Here is a 19,103-nt window from a genome sequence, read left to right on the forward strand (position 1 = left end):
GATAGAACGGCTCTTACTTTAACATGCATTTTATGAAGGTTATGAAGTCTGAAACTTATTATTTAGTGACTTCTGGCAAATCATTTAGGAATTAAAACTACAAATTTTATGAACAACAAACCAAAATAAGAAGCAAAATCTATTCATTCTTTGAAAATCTGGACAGTTGGGAGGTATAGTTCAGCTGGGCCTGTCTGAGTTTGCTGCCCTTCCCCTGACAAAATAATGGTTGAACTGGAGCCTCTGCAGCCATTCCAATTAACCATTACTTGGCTATTTCACTCCATTTACCATAAACACTAATGTGCATACTGCTTTACTTCAATGATTGGACTTCATTTGAAAGTTTTATTTTGTATTTTACAGCACAAACATTAAGTAATCTGTTAAACAAAGCAATGCAGTCTCACAATGAAAACTTAGCATTAAAACTTCTCTGCCCTTGAAACTCACATTCATTGAAACCCACATTCAAAGAAAATACATTTTGCCAGTGGCAGATAAAGATTAATTTTGGGCTGTTTTCGAATCATAGGCCTTGCATATGAAACATACATGTGCTCTTTGATACACCTTCCTCATTGTACTAAAATTATATTCCTTGTACAATACAGTACACTTGTTAGAGGGTGTTTTAAATTTGTTTTGAACATTTTTCCAGTAAGCAATGAAACAAAACATATGCACCCATAATGGCAAAACTGCCCAGTTGAGAACATTTATCATAAAAAGTCTACTCAGACTTCCACAGTCCACCATTATTAGTAAATATACACAATTCTACAGTCCACCATTATTAGTAAATATGCACAATTCCACAGTCCACCATTATTAGTAAATATGCACAATTCTACAGTCCACCATTATCAGTAAATATGCACAATTCTACAGTGCACCTTTATCAGTAAATATGCACAATTCTACAGTCCATATTCAGTGAATTCAGTTCTTGCCATAGCTGTCAACCTTAGCACAAAACCTGAAGCCAATAATGGGGAATACAGTCCCAAAAATAGGGACAAATTTAAAATATTCATCTTATAAACTTAGAAAATTGCTAGAAAAAGGTTGTGCTACTATGTATTCTGAAGAACATGAAGTTTGAAATTCAAATGCGGGTCAATTCTACTGCGGACAGAACAAAAACAATTTTCAGCAGAGACGCAGGGATTAATACCGTCTTTGTAAAATGGCAGGGCATCAGAGCAAATCCACACAAACACAGGCAGGAGATGCAGACTCCAAACAGAAGCCACCCCAACCAAGAATCAAACCAGAAAACCTATAGCTGTGAGGCAACAATACTACCACCGCACCATCAATTATGCAAGGAATTAAACATTCAGAAACCTGAAGTCTGAAATTCAAATGCCTGTCAATTTTACTGCGGACAGAACAAAACCAATTTTCAGCAGGGATTAAAACTGCAGACACGTCTTTGTAAAATGGCAGGGCACCAGAGCAAATCCACACAAACACATGGAGGAGATGCAGACTCCACACAGAAGCCACCCCAACCAAGAATCAAACCAGAAAACCTATAGCTGTGAGGCAACAATACTACCACTGCACCATCAAATCTGCAAGGAATCAAACATTCAGAAACCTGAAGTCTGAAATTCAAATGCCTGTCAATTTTACTGCGGACAGAACAAAAACAATTTTCAGCAGAGATGCAGGGATTAATACTGCAGACACGTCTTTGCAAAATGGCAGGGCACCAGAGCAAATCCACACAAATACAGGAGGAGATGCAGACAGAAGCCACCCCAACCAAGAATCAAACCAGAAAACCTATAGTTGTGAGGTAACAATACTATCACTGCACCATCAATTATACAAGGAATTAAACATTCAGAAACCTGAAGTCTGAAATTCAAATGCCTGTCAATTTTACTGGACAGAACAAAAACAATTTTCAGCAGAGAGGGATTAAAACTGCAGACACATCTTTGTAAAATGGCAGGGCACCAGAGCAAATCCACACAAACACAGGCAGGAGATGCAGACTCCAAACAGAAGCCACCCCAACCAAGAATCAAACCAGAAAACCTATAGCTGTGAGGCAACAATACTACCACCGCACCATCAATTATGCAAGGAATTAAACATTCAGAAACCTGAAGTCTGAAATTCAAATGCCTGTCAATTTTACTGCGGACAGAACAAAACCAATTTTCAGCAGGGATTAAAACTGCAGACACGTCTTTGTAAAATGGCAGGGCACCAGAGCAAATCCACACAAACACATGGAGGAGATGCAGACAGAAGCCACCCCAACCAAGAATCAAACCAGAAAACCTATAGCTGTGAGGCAACAATACTACCACTGCACCATCAAATCTGCAAGGAATTAAACATTCAGAAACCTGAAGTCTGAAATTCAAATGCCTGTCAAATTTACTGGACAGAACAAAAACAATTTTCAGCAGAGACGAGGGATTAAAACTGCAGACACATCTTTGTAAAATGGCAGGGCACCAGAGCAAATCCACACAAACACAGGCAGGAGATGCAGACTCCACACAGAAGCCACCCCAACCAAGAATCAAACCAGAAAACCTATAGCTGTGAGGCAACAATACTACCACTGCACCATCAAATCTGCAAGGAATTAAACATTCAGAAACCTGAAGTCTGAAATTCAAATGCCTGTCAAATTTACTGGACAGAACAAAACAATTTTCAGCAGAGACGAGGGATTAAAACTGCAGACACATCTTTGTAAAATGGCAGGGCACCAGAGCAAATCCACACAAACACAGGCAGGAGATGCAGACTCCACACAGAAGCCACCCCAACCAAGAATCAAACCAGAAAACCTATAGCTGTGAGGCAACAATACTACCACTGCACCATCAAATCTGCAAGGAATTAAACATTCAGAAACCTGAAGTCTGAAATTCAAATGCCTGTCAAATTTACTGCGGACAGAACAAAAACAATTTTCAGCAGAGGACGAGGGATTAAAACTGCAGACACATCTTTGTAAAATGGCAGGGCACCAGAGCAAATCCACACAAACACAGGCAGGAGATGCAGACTCCACACAGAAGCCACCCCAACCAAGAATCAAACCAGAAAACCTATAGCTGTGAGGCAACAATACTACCACTGCACCATCAAATCTGCAAGGAATTAAACATTCAGAAACCTGAAGTCTGAAATTCAAATGCCTGTCAAATTTACTGCGGACAGACCAAAACCAATTTTCAGCAGAGGCACGAGGGATTAAAACTGCAGACACATCTTTGTAAAATGGCAGGGCACCAGAGCAAATCCACACAAACACAGGCAGGAGATGCAGACTCCACACAGAAGCCACCCCAACCAAGAATCAAACCAGAAAACCTATAGCTGTGAGGCAACAATACTACCACTGCACCATCAAATCTGCAAGGAATTAAACATTCAGAAACCTGAAGTCTGAAATTCAAATGCCTGTCAAATTTACTGCGGACAGAACAAAAACAATTTTCAGCAGAGACGCAGGGATTAAAACTGCAGACACATCTTTGTAAAATGGCAGGGCACCAGAGCAAATCCACACAAACACAGGCAGGAGATGCAGACTCCACACAGAAGCCACCCCAACCAAGAATCAAACCAGAAAACCTATAGCTGTGAGGCAACAATACTACCACTGCACCATCAAATCGGGACCAGGGAATTAAACATTCAGAAACCCTTAAGTCTGAAATTCAAATGCCTATCAATTTTATTTAACATTTTTAATCAGGACAGTCTGACTTGGAACAAATAAACAAATTTTCAGCGGAGGCCCAGGAAGAAATAATGCAGACATGTCTTTGTAACATGGGAGGGCACAAAAGCAAACCCACACAAACACAGGGAGAAGATACAGACCCCACAAAGAAGGAACCCCAGCCAAGAATCAAACCCAAGAACCTGCAGCTGTGAGGCAACAATGCTACTACTACACCATCAAATATCAAGCATTACAACATTTACAAACCACAGATATTATGAGGAACAGATCAGATCAAATATGAGGTAAAATCTGAAATTTTTACAAATGGTGGTGGGTAGGAACTCAAGTCTTTAACACCTGCATACAGGGTACAGGGTTCAAGCCTGAGGCATTCCCTACCACACCACCATAAGCACCTGGGGCATTTTCACACACACACACACACACACACACTCCAGTAAAGCACCATACACAAAGAAAAATAAACATTGTAAATTGAAAGGCACCTTTCCTGAATGAATACATCCAGAGTTAACGTCCGTACATACATCCTTCCCGCGCAATACTGAAGACCCGCGAGATCCACATGCTCCTTCCCGACGCCGACGAGATCCCTGAGGCACTGTCCCGAGTCCCTGCTGCTCCTCTTGCCAGTCCGGACGCGTCCCATAATCCTGGCGGGTCTGTGCACTGTAAAAGTGCACAGATGCTCCTTGTGTCCCCCTTGGCCGGGCTGCCCTGAGCATGCGCATAGACCGATAAGCCGGGACTCGGTCTATGCGCGAAGTCCGCGAATTTTAAAAAAATATTTTTTTTTATTTTTCATTTCTTTTTCTTTCTTTTTTTCTTTTTGAGGGGGCTGCAGTCCGGCAGCCCTATGCCACGAGCCGCCCCTGTATTTATGTGTATTTTTTGCCAGTGCTGTTTTAGTAGGTCTGTGTGCGGCTGGAGTTGTGGTGCAAGTGTTAACCTTCTCCTCTTGACTGTCTTTTCCAGAATTGGGTGGAGACAGCTTAGCTTCCAATTTGGCTGCATAATTGCATCTCTCACATATGTTAGTGTTTTGTAGTAGGAGGAGAGGGTTGTCTGTGTGCATGAGGCAGTTGTAACATTGTCTTGGGATACCCAGATTCACCAGCTGGACTGGAGAGTGCACCTGAAGTTTCCCTTTGGTCATACCTGAATAGTAGGGTGAGCTGCTGAGTTGCTTGGTTGGTGAGGGATGAATAAAGAGCCTTGCCCTGCTGGGCAATCAGTGTTCGGGTATATTAGTGCTTGCTATTAGGTCTGAGCAAGTGCTGGGCTGTAAGATGCTTTTCGAGTGCTTAGGTTGAGAGTTAGACTAGTTTCAAGGGAAAAACTGAAGAGTAGACTTAGTGGAGCCAGGAATAATTTAACCATAGCTAACCGGCACTGCCCAGTGCGCAAAACTGTGCAAAAGTGTTTTTTGTAGTAGGGAAATGAAAGAGATAGAAATTATCCCAAAATGGCCAATGAACTACTAACTTTTGGGTTGGAACCACTCCTCCAGGGACATAGAAGTTGTTCAAAGCTCCCCTCTCTCACAGGTGAACAGAGAGACTTCCTTCTAGCCAAGTAAGGAATGGGCAACTCAGAAACTAGTATCACAGCCCTGAATTCAGCACCAGCCTGAAAACTGGACTATACTAGTTTAGAAAGGTGGGAAACAAAAATGTTTTTTTGAAAAGATAAGGCAAAAACAGTAAAAAATACACTTAAAACAGCTTTAAACAACTACAAACGACCAGAAAAGGCTATCGCACTTTAGTGTGTAGCCTACAACAGTTAAACAAATTATTTAAACAAAAAAATAACTTTTTAAAAGTGCAGGCAGTCAGATAAGTACAATATGTGAAAAAACAAGCTTTTAAATCACAATAAACATTGGAAAATCTGTGTTTAGGCGAAAACAGTTAAGTACAGCAAGAAAGTACAGAAAACTGATAATCACGCCAAAGTCTCTCTCCTAAGCTAGAAGGCTTGTTTCAGTTTAAGGCTTACTAGTGCTACCCAGTAGGTTAGTTACAGGAAAGATGGGAAACAAGTGCAGATGTTGTCTTTTAAACCAGAAAGTTGAAAGAGACGGACAAACTGTCCAAATGGTCAATAAACTACAATTTCTGGGCCAAGAACCTCTCCTCTCATGGTAGACAGGCTACCTAGTGCTTACCACTCTCACTGATAAGCTAGAAGGCTTTCATCCAACACAGAAAGGCTTGCAGGGCTCAGAAGCTTACCAACAGTCCTGGATACAGCAACTCTGTATCTGAACTAGGCTAGTTACAAGAAAGATGGGAAACAAGTGCAAGTGCGGCTTTTAAATCAGAATGTGGAAAGAGATGGAAAAAAAACTGCCCAAACGGCCAATAGCTACAATTTCTGGGCCAGGAACCACTCCTCTTGTGGTAGATAGGCTACCTAATGCTTACCACTCCCACTGATAAGCTAGAAGGCTTCCCTCCAACACAAAAAGTCTTGGGGGACTCAGAAGCTTACAAAGAGTCCTGGAATACAGTAAACCTTTACCTGGACTAGACTAGTTGCAGGAATGGTGGGGAACAAGTACAAACTTAGGCTTTTAAGCCAGTAAGGTGAAAGAGAGGGAAAACTGCTCAAACGGCCAAATAAACTACAATTTCTGGGCCAAAACTCACTCTTCTTGTGGAGGATAGGCTACCTAGTGCTTACCACTCCCACTGATAAACTAGAAGGCTTTTCTTCAACACAGAAAGGCTTGGTGGCTCAGAAGCATACTAACAATCCTGGACACAGCAGCTCTGTACATGGACTAGACTAGTAACAGGAAAGGCAGAAAACAAGCACAGACACAGACTTTTAAATCAGAAGGTTGAAAGACATGAAAAAGCTTCCCAAACGGCCAATAAACTATAATTTCTGGGCCAGAAACCACTCCTCCTGTGGTTGATAGGTTACCTAGTGCTTGCCACTCCCACTGATAAGCTATAAGGCTTCTCTCTAACACAGAAGGGCTTGGGGGGGATCAGAAGCTTACCAACAGTCCTGGATACAGCAAATCTATACCTGGATTACACTAGTTATAGGAAAGGCGGGGACCAAATGCAAAACGGGCTTTTAACCAGAAAGAGATGGAAAAACTGCCCAAATGGCCAATGAACTACAATTTCAGGGCCAAAACCCACTCTTCCCATGGTAGATAGGCTACCTAGTTATTACCACTCCCACTGATAAGCTAGAAGGCTTCCCTCCAACACAGAAAGGCTTGGGGGGCTAATAAGCTTACCGACAGTCCTGGATACAGCAAGTCTGTATCTGGACTTGACTAGTTACAGGAAAGGCAGGAAACAAGCTTAGAATTTTTTTTTTTTTGTTCATAGGTAGGTACTAGGCTAGTGGCCCAAGGGCCTACGTAAGCCTAGCCAACAAGGTTCCCTAGCTTACGCCACCTAGGAAAGTTATTTTCCTGTGCCACTGTCGAGCAGAGACACAGAAGTGATCCCCAGGGTCTATTTCCTGTTTCCCATCCACTCATCAAGATTTTTCTTGAAGAGTGATAATGAAGAACTTTGCTTGACATAGATGGGTAGCCTGTTCCAGAGTATGGGAAGTCTCTGGGATAGGAATCTATCCCTCCAGCAGAAAAGCAGCTAAAACAGCAGTAAATACAATTAAAATTGTAGTGCAGGCCAGCACACCTGAGCGTGTAGTAACACTACGGCAAATACAGTTCGAATAAATGCAATTAAATTAACAAATGACTAAAAAACAAGTGCAGAAGGCAGTAAATTAGAAGGCTATTAACAAGCAGTAATAAGTGCAAAGTAAGTAAGCGACTGAACAAATAACAGCATGCAGAGGAGCAACTAAGACAGTTACAGTAAGAGCAGATGAATAATGTGTGTATATATATATATATATATATATATATATATATATTTTTTTTTTTTTTTTGAGGGAAGGAACAGAGCAGGATTAAGAGGCTACAGGGGTTGTCCTTCCCAAATGCTCTCTTTGTACACAGTAGGAGTGCCTGAAATCAGAATATGATCTCATTGCACTCAGTTGAGTGAGCAAATGAGATGGGTCCAGAAGGAGTATTCAAATACAAATTTACAAGAGGGGCGGGCAATTTCAAAGCCACCAACTGTAGAGAGACAGCCACAACTTCTGGTGAGTTAATATTCAGTGAAAAACACAAATAAATAAATTCAGTACTATATGCAAAAGAGCAGATAAAAGTGTACTTAAATTCACTTATGCGTCCAGTTGATTTCAGGTAGATGTTAGCCTGACAAAGCTCTGATATTAAGCAGAGATAACTCAAAATGTACCACTTATATAAGGCAAGACAGGATGTCAGTGATGAGCTGAAACTAACCCCCACTGCTATCAATGGCTACACAGAAATTCTAAAAAGTACTCTGTAGAGAGACAGCCACAACTTCAGTTGAGTTAATATTCAGTGAAAAATAGAAATAAATAAATTAAATACAGTACTATATGCAAAAGAGCAGATAAATTTGTACTTAAATTCACTTACATGTCCAGCTGATTTAAGGTAGATGTTAGCCGGCCAAAGCTCTGATGCTAAGCAGAGATAACTCAAAATGTACCACTTATATAAAGCAAGACAGGATGTCAGTGATGAGCTGAAACTAACCCCCACTGCTATCAATGGCTGCACAGAAATTCTAAAACGTACTCTGTAGAGAGACAGTCACAACTTCAGTTGAGTTAATATTCAGTGAAAAACACAAATAAATAAATGAAATGCAGTACTATATGCAAAAGAGCAGATAAAAGTGTACTTAAATTCACTTATACGTCCAGCTGATTTCAGGTAGATTAAAGCCGTCCAAAGCTCTGATATTAAGCAGAGATAACTCAAAATGTACCACTTATATAAGGCAAGACAGGATGTCAGTGATGAGCTGAAACTACCCCCACTGCTATCAATGGCTGCACAGAAGAGAGACAGAAATTATGTGCAGAGTGAAGTTGGCACAATGGTCTCTGTTTGATATGGTTTAGACTTTCTCAAAATGCCAGATCAGCTGAATTTATAGCAAGCAGCACACGTTTTAGGAAAAACCATGAAGCTTATGTATAAACTCATAGGAGCTGAACAAAAGTTTTATATTTTCAGAACTCAGTTCTGCTAAAGCTAAAACAGATGAATCAAATTTTGAAAAAAAGAAATAGCAAAAAGGGGTAATAGAGAAAGAGAAAGGATTGGAGTGTCGCTTGCTTATTTATCTTAATAACATAGTAACTTTATTACTATATGAACTGATGATACAAAAAGGTGAAAAACTGCTATCAGGAATAGAAAGTAGAATTGGGTAAATAAGGCCCTTAGGGGATGCCTTAGACATGTTTCTGATATATGCACACAGTATCTCAAATGTTTGAGGCAACAGGTTAGGGGTCAATAGCTACTAAGTGCCAAAGGACAAGAATTACATGACCTAAAAGTTTTTCAGTTTCAGGTCTGGGATCAGTTCATGATGAGATTTGCTGTTTAAGCCAGCACTGTACTGCATAAGGACTGGGCTACATCCAGTATCACCAGTTACATGCTAAGATTTTTACCCCTTCTACTGTAGCAAGCCAAGCCCATACACAAAAAGATTAACTTTGTTGCCCTTAAAAGGCTTGTGTTCTTATATAATTAGCATCATAGGAAATCAATAACATGACATCCAGAAGTGCAAAGGCAGCTCAGCCACCTTGCGTTTTTCAAATTCCGACCATCAGGTACTGGAAAAGGAAATAATTTTTTTTTCTATATTTCAGTGACATACATTGGATTCATTTTCCTTATATCTTTGCCGGGCTCAAAATCCTCCAAATTCATTGTCATGTTAATTTCTACCTAAAACCAGCAAACATTCCATAATGGTTTCATAGTTCTTCTCTCCTAGTGATAAAAACAGAGAGAAAAGCAGGCAGAGATGGAACATTCTGAGAAACAGTCAGTGGCAAGTAAGACTGAATGGTGCTCCTTTTTTGCATATATATCTATATCTATATCTATATATATATATATATATATATATATATTTATACATTTGGAAGCTGTGATGATGTCAACTCTTCATGTGTTAAGCTGATAAAAACAGGATCTTTGCATGCACATACATTTGCATAGCACGTCACTGATTCACTGAATGGTAATGCGACTTAGCTGATCATCACAGGCCATTCTGCACCACTGGGGTCTGGTAAAATAAGACGTTCTGTCTAAATCTGTGCAGGTACTAATACAAAAAAATATCATATGCAAAGAAGCAGTACCCATTACGAGACTGATATTCCTAGTTACGTTCCACATGCAGATCTGACCAGTGATTCAACCTCGTTTCTGGGCACAGTACAATTTCCTGGAAACTTAAAGACTGATATGGTTAGCACACTTATAACATGGGAATACATGCAGTTATAATGCCCATAAGATGTGAACTGTAAGTCAACCATTGGAATACAGGTACTGCTCTGCATTTCCAGTTAAATGAGCACAGTGGAAAGGGCACATTCTCAAAAACACAATACAACTGTCCACCCAGTATTACCTTTGCCTGAAAGTGCTGCCTTCCCTTTAGTCTATAGTTGTTTAGAGCCAAGAGCCAGTAGTTAATATTATGTTTTTGTGGCTTTCTTTTGGACTTATGAGTTTGGAAATTACTGACCAACAATTTAACACCCTTTCATATGTCATTGCTGCCTACTTTAAACAGCTTTAAATTAAGGTGTTCACCTATTCAGTGGGGGCTCTTTCTGTGAGTACTCCAACCACTGAGAGACACTAGGAGTCTGAATATCTGCTTTTTATGGGCTGCCACATTTCTGTCGGTGTAAATGGGACCCACAGGTGTTCAGATGTTATTACACCTCTGTGTGAAACTTTCTGCATTTACACACAGCTTGATGTGCAGAAGTAGACATCTGTCAAAATGAGTTTGAAATGTATTAATGGCACCATGGTTTAATTAAGTCTTAATTATCAAGGCATGAGTAGTTTATTCATGAGCTTATTTAGGAAGAAAGAAAGACAGAACCATTTAATTGGCTTCCCAAAGTGATACACACACAAGGTGTTGGAAAGAATTCCTTAAACAAAGTGACATATGAGACAAGGGTACCACAGACAGCAAAATGCATGCTTTTAGCAGAAGAAAAAAACTGCACCTTTTCTGTACATTGTTTCTACCTTGATAGCACTTACCTTAAGAATTCTTTTTTTTTTACTTTACACTTTGATTTATAAATAAGTAATATTTTGTTTAAAATTTATTTTGTACTGGTGCTGGAATAAGAGATAATGCATGTTTAAGTAGTCGTTTATGCAGTCCCCTTAAGGCTTTCATGGGGTAAATACATTTCTGAAGTTAAAACAACACATTTTAATGGCAGCCAGGTTTTTAGCTCACAGCAATTGTTATCATTACCCACTGAAAAAAGTAAGATGCTTATATTTAAAGCAAACCAACTCCCATGTCATTCTTTTCATTTTATTTTTCAAATGCATTTTATCAACCTTTCTGTCTCTAATTTTTCAGAAGAGGAAATCAAGCTCCAGTACTCAGCTGATGGTGAGCTATTTATTACTAATTATTTCCTTGCCAAGGTTCAAGTTTGAGTCTAACTTAAAACTGAAGGCCCCACAATCACCCTGATGCACCTGTTATGTGTGGACTGGGCCAGAGTGGCACTTAACCCTGAGTACCCACCGCAGCTTGCAGCATCAGGTTTGCTTTTGATGGTAATAATGTGCTACTTGGGCTCTGACTGGTAACATTTATGAATATACAAATGTCAGAATATTAGCAGACATAAAAGAATGAGTAAAGATGTAGGTGTTCATATTGTAAGAGCACAGGAATGTTAATCTTGCTATAACTGCAGCTAAAGAGATGTTAGTTATGTTCATTTAGAAACAGCTAAGGATACTACCCCTTGATTAGCTGACAAAGTATCAGGAATGACAGACACTTGAATTTCTAAGTTTGTTGACAAAGGCGCCTGATGGTTATTTGCCACCATTTTGCTGTTACCTATAAAGGGACTCCACATTACATCAACAATCTCCAGTTCTGTTTGTCCACCATAAAAGCAGATGTATTAAAAAATAATGCAGTGTTAAAGAGATCTGTTGCATCTTTGCAATGAAGAATTGTGTCAGAGCAGTTCTTTTCATGTTGTATTTGTGCAAGCTAAAACATCCTTTTGCATTTCTGAATAGAAGAATACAAAAGGTGCCACAGTAAAAAGGGAGTTTAAAACTGTATTGTTATTTAAGTTGAAAAGCCCGCGATGGCTTTCCAAGAATAAGATAAGCTGCAGGCTGAAATATGGGTACAGACTCAGGGAACAGAAATTAAGAGAAGCCATACTACATGTGCTGGATGGCACCAGGCTGCAGGCATGTGTGGAAGTCATGCTTTGGGCATGGGAGAGCAAAAGACTTCAGACATGATACAGCATCAGACTTCAGGTATATGAGGGCATTAGGCATCTGGCCAGGGAAGGCATCAGAGTTTAGGCATTGCAGGGAATCAGGCTTCAGGCTGTGGAAGAGTATCAGGCTGCAGGCAAGGGAGGTTATAAGGCTTCAGGCACAGATCATCTGACTTCAGATATGAGAAAACATCAAACTTCAGACATGGGAGGGCATCAGGTTGGAGATGTGAGAGATTATCAGGCTGCAGGCAAGGGAGGCATCAGGCTTCAGGTAAGGGAAGGCATCAGATTTCAGGCATTGCAGGGTATCAGATTTCAGCCATGGGGGAGTATCAGTCTGCAGGCAAGGGAGGGCATCAAGCTGCAGCCATGTGAGGCATCAGGCTATAGGTGTGAGAAGGCATCAAACTGTAGGTGTGAGAGGGCATCAGGCTGTAGGTGTGAGAGGACATTAGACTGTAGGTATGGGAGGGCATCAGATTTCAGGCATAGGAGGGCATAAAGACTTAAGTGATGAAAGCAGACTTCAAACGTGGGAGTGCTTCAGGCTGTAGGCATGAGAGAGAAATGAGCAACAGGTAAGGGAGGGAATCAGGATTTAGGCATGGGAGGACAACAGGCTTCGGGCAAGGAAGGGCACGAGGCTGCAGGCATGGGGGGAAATCACTCTTCAGGGATAACAGAGCATCAGACTTTAGACATGGCAGGGAATTGGGCTTCAGACAAGGGAGGGCACTGGGCTGCAGGCATGGGAGAGTATCTGGCTGCAGGCAAGGGAGGGCATCAGGCTGCAGGCAAGGGAGGGTGTCAGGCTTCAGGCATGGGAGGTTATTAGGCTGCAGGCATGGAAGACCATAAGGCTGCAGGCACTGGAGAACTTCAGGCTGCAAGCATGGGGAGGGTCATGTTGTAAGCACCTGGGAAGTTAAGGTTGCAACATTGGGAGGGTCAGACCACACATATAGAGCAAGGTGTAGCTTCTATGCAGGCAGAAGTAATAGGGCATTAGTTAACTGTAGTACCATCAGGGTGGGAATGTGCATGTGTGTGGATTTGGCTGATATGGTTTACTATAAAAAACCCTTTGGAAGAGGTCCATATCATATGCAGAAAGATGACTGCCTCCCCCATACCATCCGCACCCCTTGTTGTATGTTCACAATTAACTTTTATTAATAAAAAAGTTATCTGGTAAATCCTCCACTCCCGACTGCATTATGACTACATTAAAAAAGGCCTGGCAGACTGGAAGAAGGTGGGGTTTGGGTGGAGTTTGCAATTGCACTTTCCAGTGGTAGTACAAGTAAACTTAAAACCAGAAACCACAAAACTGAAGGAAGTGAGGAACAACACTGCACATCATGCATTCCTGATACTGAGTTGTAGCCCTGGTGTAAGTCTGTGTTTGGGCTGACCCAATGGTTCACACATCCCCTGACCAAATGCTTCCATCCATTCCCCAGATAACCACAGAAACAGATTCACTGTAATTTGGAGATTTAGCATACATTGCAGTGTCAGTGACACAGCAGGTAGAACATTCACTTTTGGTGTAGAAGGTTGTGGGTTCTATTTTCACACCAGGTAGATCTACCTGGTGTGAAAATAGATATGCCAGAAATAGATAAAAGGCTATTGAATACAGAAAATATGTAAACCAAAAAAAAGCATAGATGTGAACATTGAAACTTAAACTTGGCTTAGCCTACATTGTTTATTCTTTAATATCCCAAGATATACTCCTATCTTCATTACAGGAGAAAAAGATCTGCTGATAGTCTCTTTTTATGTTTACTACAGCTTGAATTCATCATTAAAAATTAACAATTCTTTAAAAGAAATTATTTTAGTAAATATTACTATGGCTAGACAAAACATTACTGTGGTAGGTTTCTAACAGAGTTCCAAACATCACCCATCAGAAGTATTTGAGTTTAAATCTGAGTTATGAAGTTGGTTCTAATAATCCAGCTATACTGACTGGTGATGTAAATGTACCCCAGACATATTTTCAGCCCCAAAAGTCTTCAAAATGAAATTGCATTTCCTTTGTTCGAATTTGGGCATCTATAGCATATGTTCTGCCATACCTGATCTGAGAACATTCCAAATATCAAGTTGCCCAACTTATAACCACGCTAACCAGTAAGATCCTCAGATCATATAATAGTAGGATTGTCGTAACACAAAGAAAAAGGCATCATGGTTGGGAAGAATCTGAAAAGTCTGGCAAGGAGAAATAAATAATTCTGCTATCTTGCAGGACATTCTATTCTTTAGAGAATAAAGTTAGATACAATAAGATGCATGCAAAAGGCAAGTCGGAATTAAAGAAGACCAAATAGAAATATGGCTACATCTTGATCAGTACACCAAAGGCAATGAAAATCATTTTATCAATATTTTAGGATCTTCGGATATAACAATACACATGACACTACTTTTAAGGCAAATAACAGTGCCATTACTAACCAAAAGTTCATTCTCAATTGTTTGCAAATCATTTTTCTAATTATGTTTTGACTGACACCATCAATATTTTGAAAGAAATATAACCATGTGAATACAGTTGTCCTGTTACATCACAAGGGTGTATATCTGATTCCTTACATAAAATTAAAGCCGACTTAAGGTGACCATTATGGATGTGATGGCTATTTGTTAAGCCAAATAAGGGAGCCATAATACCATGTCTAAGGCATTAAATTAACTAACATTTGATCATGAGTATGTACCCAAGTGCTGGAAGAAATGTAACATTTCTCCAATATCCAATTGTGGTGAAACTGGTGACTTAGATAATTATAGACCAGATAGCTTGTTGTGCATCCTGTGATCAGAGGCAGATTAAGGATGTTAACTAGCTTGTGTTTATCTAGAATCAGTCCTGCATTTCTAAACTAATTAGTTTTTTATACTCCTGTAGTAGATGCATTTGATAATATCTCAATAGCTATTCTTTTCTTGAATCTGGCAAAAACGTTTGATTCTATTCCTCATATCAATACAAATTCAAACCTTGTGCTGTTGGGGAATCAATCCCCACACAAGGATAGAGTGCAAGGTTAAGGGCTAGGTACTTTGCATAAAAATAAGAGGTGTGCTACCTCATGAGGGCATATAAAAGCCTGTAGGATGGGGCTCTGGGGGTCATTTAGAGTATTAACTCTTCTGCTGATTATACAGTGAGTACCTCATGAGGGCAGATAAGCCTCTAGGATGGGGCCCTGGAGGCCATGTAGGTATCACTTTCTCTTTACATAGCTAGATACAAGGAAAAGTAATGTGCTTATGGTCATAGAAGAATATCACACTAACATGAAAAGGATTTTTTTTTCTGCACATGGGAATTAGGAACTGGGATAAACAACCAGCTAGTGTAAGAGCTTCAGGTTCTCTGACAAAGTTAAAGAAACAAGTTGACTTCTTTGGTAAATAAGTTTTTTTTTTTTTTGGGAAGACAAACTGCCATCACAGATCCTATCTGATAAGGTCTTGACTTCATGAGAAATATTTACACAAAAAACATAAGTTTAACTGGGCTGATGATAAGTGAAGCTAAATTGTGAGGCAGTGAAAATCCTGTAAAAGTGCTGCACTCCAAAGAAACTTGCACCTTAGGATTCACCAAATCTGTTATTTTTTTTGCAATGTCTCCAGTGTTCAGTCATACAAACAGTAATGTGTTCTCATTGAGTGCTAGGTTTTGCAAGCATTCAGCCTGATGTTTTAGGAAAGGTTATGCTTTTCTAAGATAGCATTGTAGCTCCCTCCAAAAAGGTTTGAAACAACAGTTTCCACTGCATGAATAACAAATTTGTCACATGTTTTGCTTACAGTTGTGCTCAAAGAGTCTTACTGAAAAATTACTTTTAATAGATTACAGCGTTTTATTTATATGGTTGTTGAGCCACTGAAATATTTCCCCTACATAAAAGTTAAAACATGGTGAACACTGGTTCATAGGTTCGTAGGAGGTTACTGTGTGATATGTACAATCTCTACAGATTTGCAGTTACTCCAACTTTTTGTGCTGTATATTTTGCTGTTCCTGGTGTGTGTGCTGGCAATCTGAACAGAACCCACATAAATAAGTTCCCGCTGCATGGGTCACTGCTTCATGAAGGAGTGGAGTGTTATTTTCTCTACCAAGTGTTTTATGTTCTGGTCTCACTTATGTACAAAAGGAGAATACTCACCCAAAGGGTTGTGAAGGCTTTTGCTGTTCAGATAATTTTCCTTTTGGACCTCAGGGTGTCTTTAATGCCATTAATCAAGGTTGTGGGTGATTCTTATGACTTGTCCCTTGCTGTAGACTCAACTAATTCCACAGTGCTTTACCCAGTAGGCCATCAGTCTTTTTGGGTCAGTCCTTTTGCATGGTACCAGACATCAGGTGTCTGTAGCCCCCTCTTAGCTTTAGGGCATCGATAAAATCCAGGATGTTATCTTCAATTGTCCTATCGTACTCACTTTCCAGAAAACACTGTTATTGTCTATGAATGTTTTTATTAAAGTAAGCCTTGCTAACTTGAGACTTTGGGCTTTGTTGTGGGCATTCAGGTAATTATTGTTCATGTTGGCCTTTGAGGTATGCCCATGAAAAGGTGGCTAGATACAGAGTATGCACATCTCACTACAGGGAATAATATGATGAAATAGTCACTAGTTAAGAGATGCATACTATCCTATGAACAGTCCACTCCAATCTAAAAAGACCTAATTTGTTCATGGCAGGGAATGTTTGCAGGCTGTGTGTGGTTAGCATGGTTTCATAGCTCAATCTGGGAGGGCAGCTAAAGTATTAGTGAGATATTTTAGTGCAGAGAGGATCACTTCTAACTGGAAACAAGAGAAACAGATGACTTTGTAACAACAAAATCAAAAAAAAAAAAAAGAAAACCCTCCATAACAGGGCTGTAGAATGCAGTGAGCAGATAAGTATCTGATTCTTTCATAGCTAATTGTAGCAAAAGTGGAAGTGCATTAAAACTGAGCAAAGAAAAACCAGACAGAATGAAGCGTAGATGCGAACTGCTAAACATTCTACCTGCATGTATTTTGTACATGCTGCAAATATTACTAAATCTGTGGGCAAAGAGTAACACCTGCCAAAATGTGAATACACTCCTTTAGCCTTAATAACAATAAAAATAAAATTGTATGTAGTTGGTAAGATGATTTGACAAGTGTGGTTTCATAGTGAATATATTTTAGAAAATTTGTAGATACCATTTTGTCAATATAATAAGCCCCTGCCCCACACACACACACACACACACACACACACACACACACACACACACACACACACACACACACACACACACACACACACACACACAATATAAACTGTGAAACTGCTGAACTTTGGAGAAGAGTTTACACTCCAAGATTCACCCATTTAGACTTTGTATACAGTATATTTCTCTGTAATCATACTTAAATTCTAGCATTTCTGAGGACTGTACTTATCGTACTTAATCATACAAATGGAACTCATGATAGATTTATCAGTTGATCATCATCTTTTTTTTTTAACTTTTATTGCATTTTAAATCAGTAAGAATTCATTACAACAAAACAATCAACTAAGGGCAAATAAAACTATATACAGAGTCCATAAAAAATGCATGTTATATAAAAATACTAAAACATTTCCAATATACCTTTGAGTTTTAGCCATGAGAATTGTTTATGAGTACCGCTTGATGCTCTAGCATGACTATTTTGTATTCCCCTATTTCATGAATTTTTTGCTAGACAAATAAATTCTGATAAATTGGAAATGTCAAAAGTAAGCATCATCTTCAATACTTACCTTTACAGTATGTTTAATGGGAACATTGTAAGACTGTATACAGTGTTGTGTTATTGTCTTTACAAAAACAGTTTGTTCTTTAACAAATTTCGATATGGATTCCTGTTAGTGCAGGGAGCAAGTGGGGATTGTTTAAACTGACCTCTCTCTCTCTCTCTCTCTTTGTCAAAATAGATTCATCTACAAGGCATGGTGGTATTGTGGTTTATTATTTCTGCTTTTATGACAAAAACAAAACAAGGTGGTGGGGTAGAGCTGGTGCAAGATCAGGCTAAATTCTGGGATAAGGAGGACTGTCTTAAAACTAACACTGAAAATTTGCTGACTAAAAGTCAATGGGAAGCATGGAAGGAGAAATTTCAGCCAATAATGTCAGAACTGCACAAGATTAATACTGATTTATTGGACTATATGAAAAGGTCAGGTAAAGAATGGAAAAAGTGGAAGCAGCCCTTAGCTGCCATTCTTAACCAGCTGTTTGATTTCAAGGGAAGGAAGACATGAAAGAGGTAAAACAGAATAACCACCATAGAAGCAATGTTGCAACTTTTAGAAGTTAAAATTGTGGTTATAGATGACAGAAGCAGACAGACAAAAATATGTGTCACAGTTATTTCTGAAATTCCGAAGAGGGTAAATTGTGTGGAGTCCTTGAAATATATATTGATGGAATGACATGGATTAATCTGTTGAAAGAAGCAATATAACTGAGAGAGTCCATAGCACTTTTCCCCAAATTTTTTCTTTTTATTGAACTTGAATAATAATGTCACAACACATTCATTGTTAAATGCTAGTATAATTCTAGAAATGTCAAATATCAACTTTAAGAACGATTTCCAATATATAGAGCATGCCTGGAAAATATTGTTTAGTAGTTTCATATTTTAAATTTTCAATTAGAGGAAGCTCCTATTACAAAACAAATGTATAAAGTGTTCAATTGCAAAAAGTGAAGTTGTGCTGATATGAATCGTTAAGTAATAACATTTTGCCCATGGATTCTTGATAAGGGTTTTAGGATATAGCCTGCTCTCATTTATTCTGATCTCTTTGCTGACTGTTTCTTGTAAACAAGTCAAGAATTCTTCAAATTGAGGTGGTGAAGGC

At 39.3% G+C, this 19,103-nt stretch overlaps 1 protein-coding gene across 2 annotated transcripts in view; it reads left to right on the forward strand.

The window, feature by feature from the left end:
• The window catches only part of LOC122800065 (calcium/calmodulin-dependent protein kinase type II subunit alpha), a 1,141,826-nt gene that overhangs the window by 645,886 nt on the left and 476,837 nt on the right, over nucleotides 1-19,103 (forward strand). Inside the window, exon 10 of one of the 2 annotated variants that reach the window (XM_044069562.1) lies at nucleotides 11,272-11,304. The exons of the other annotated variant lie outside the window; for it this stretch is intronic. Coding sequence (XP_043925497.1) covers nucleotides 11,272-11,304 — 33 coding nt within the window. The remainder of the gene's footprint in view (nucleotides 1-11,271; nucleotides 11,305-19,103) is intronic. 2 annotated transcript variants of the gene reach the window in all.

The sequence above is a fragment of the Protopterus annectens genome, chromosome 4.part0 (genome assembly GCF_019279795.1).
Source record: "Protopterus annectens isolate FY-2018-M chromosome 4.part0, PAN1.0, whole genome shotgun sequence".
NCBI classification, from domain to species: domain Eukaryota; kingdom Metazoa; phylum Chordata; order Ceratodontiformes; family Protopteridae; genus Protopterus; species Protopterus annectens.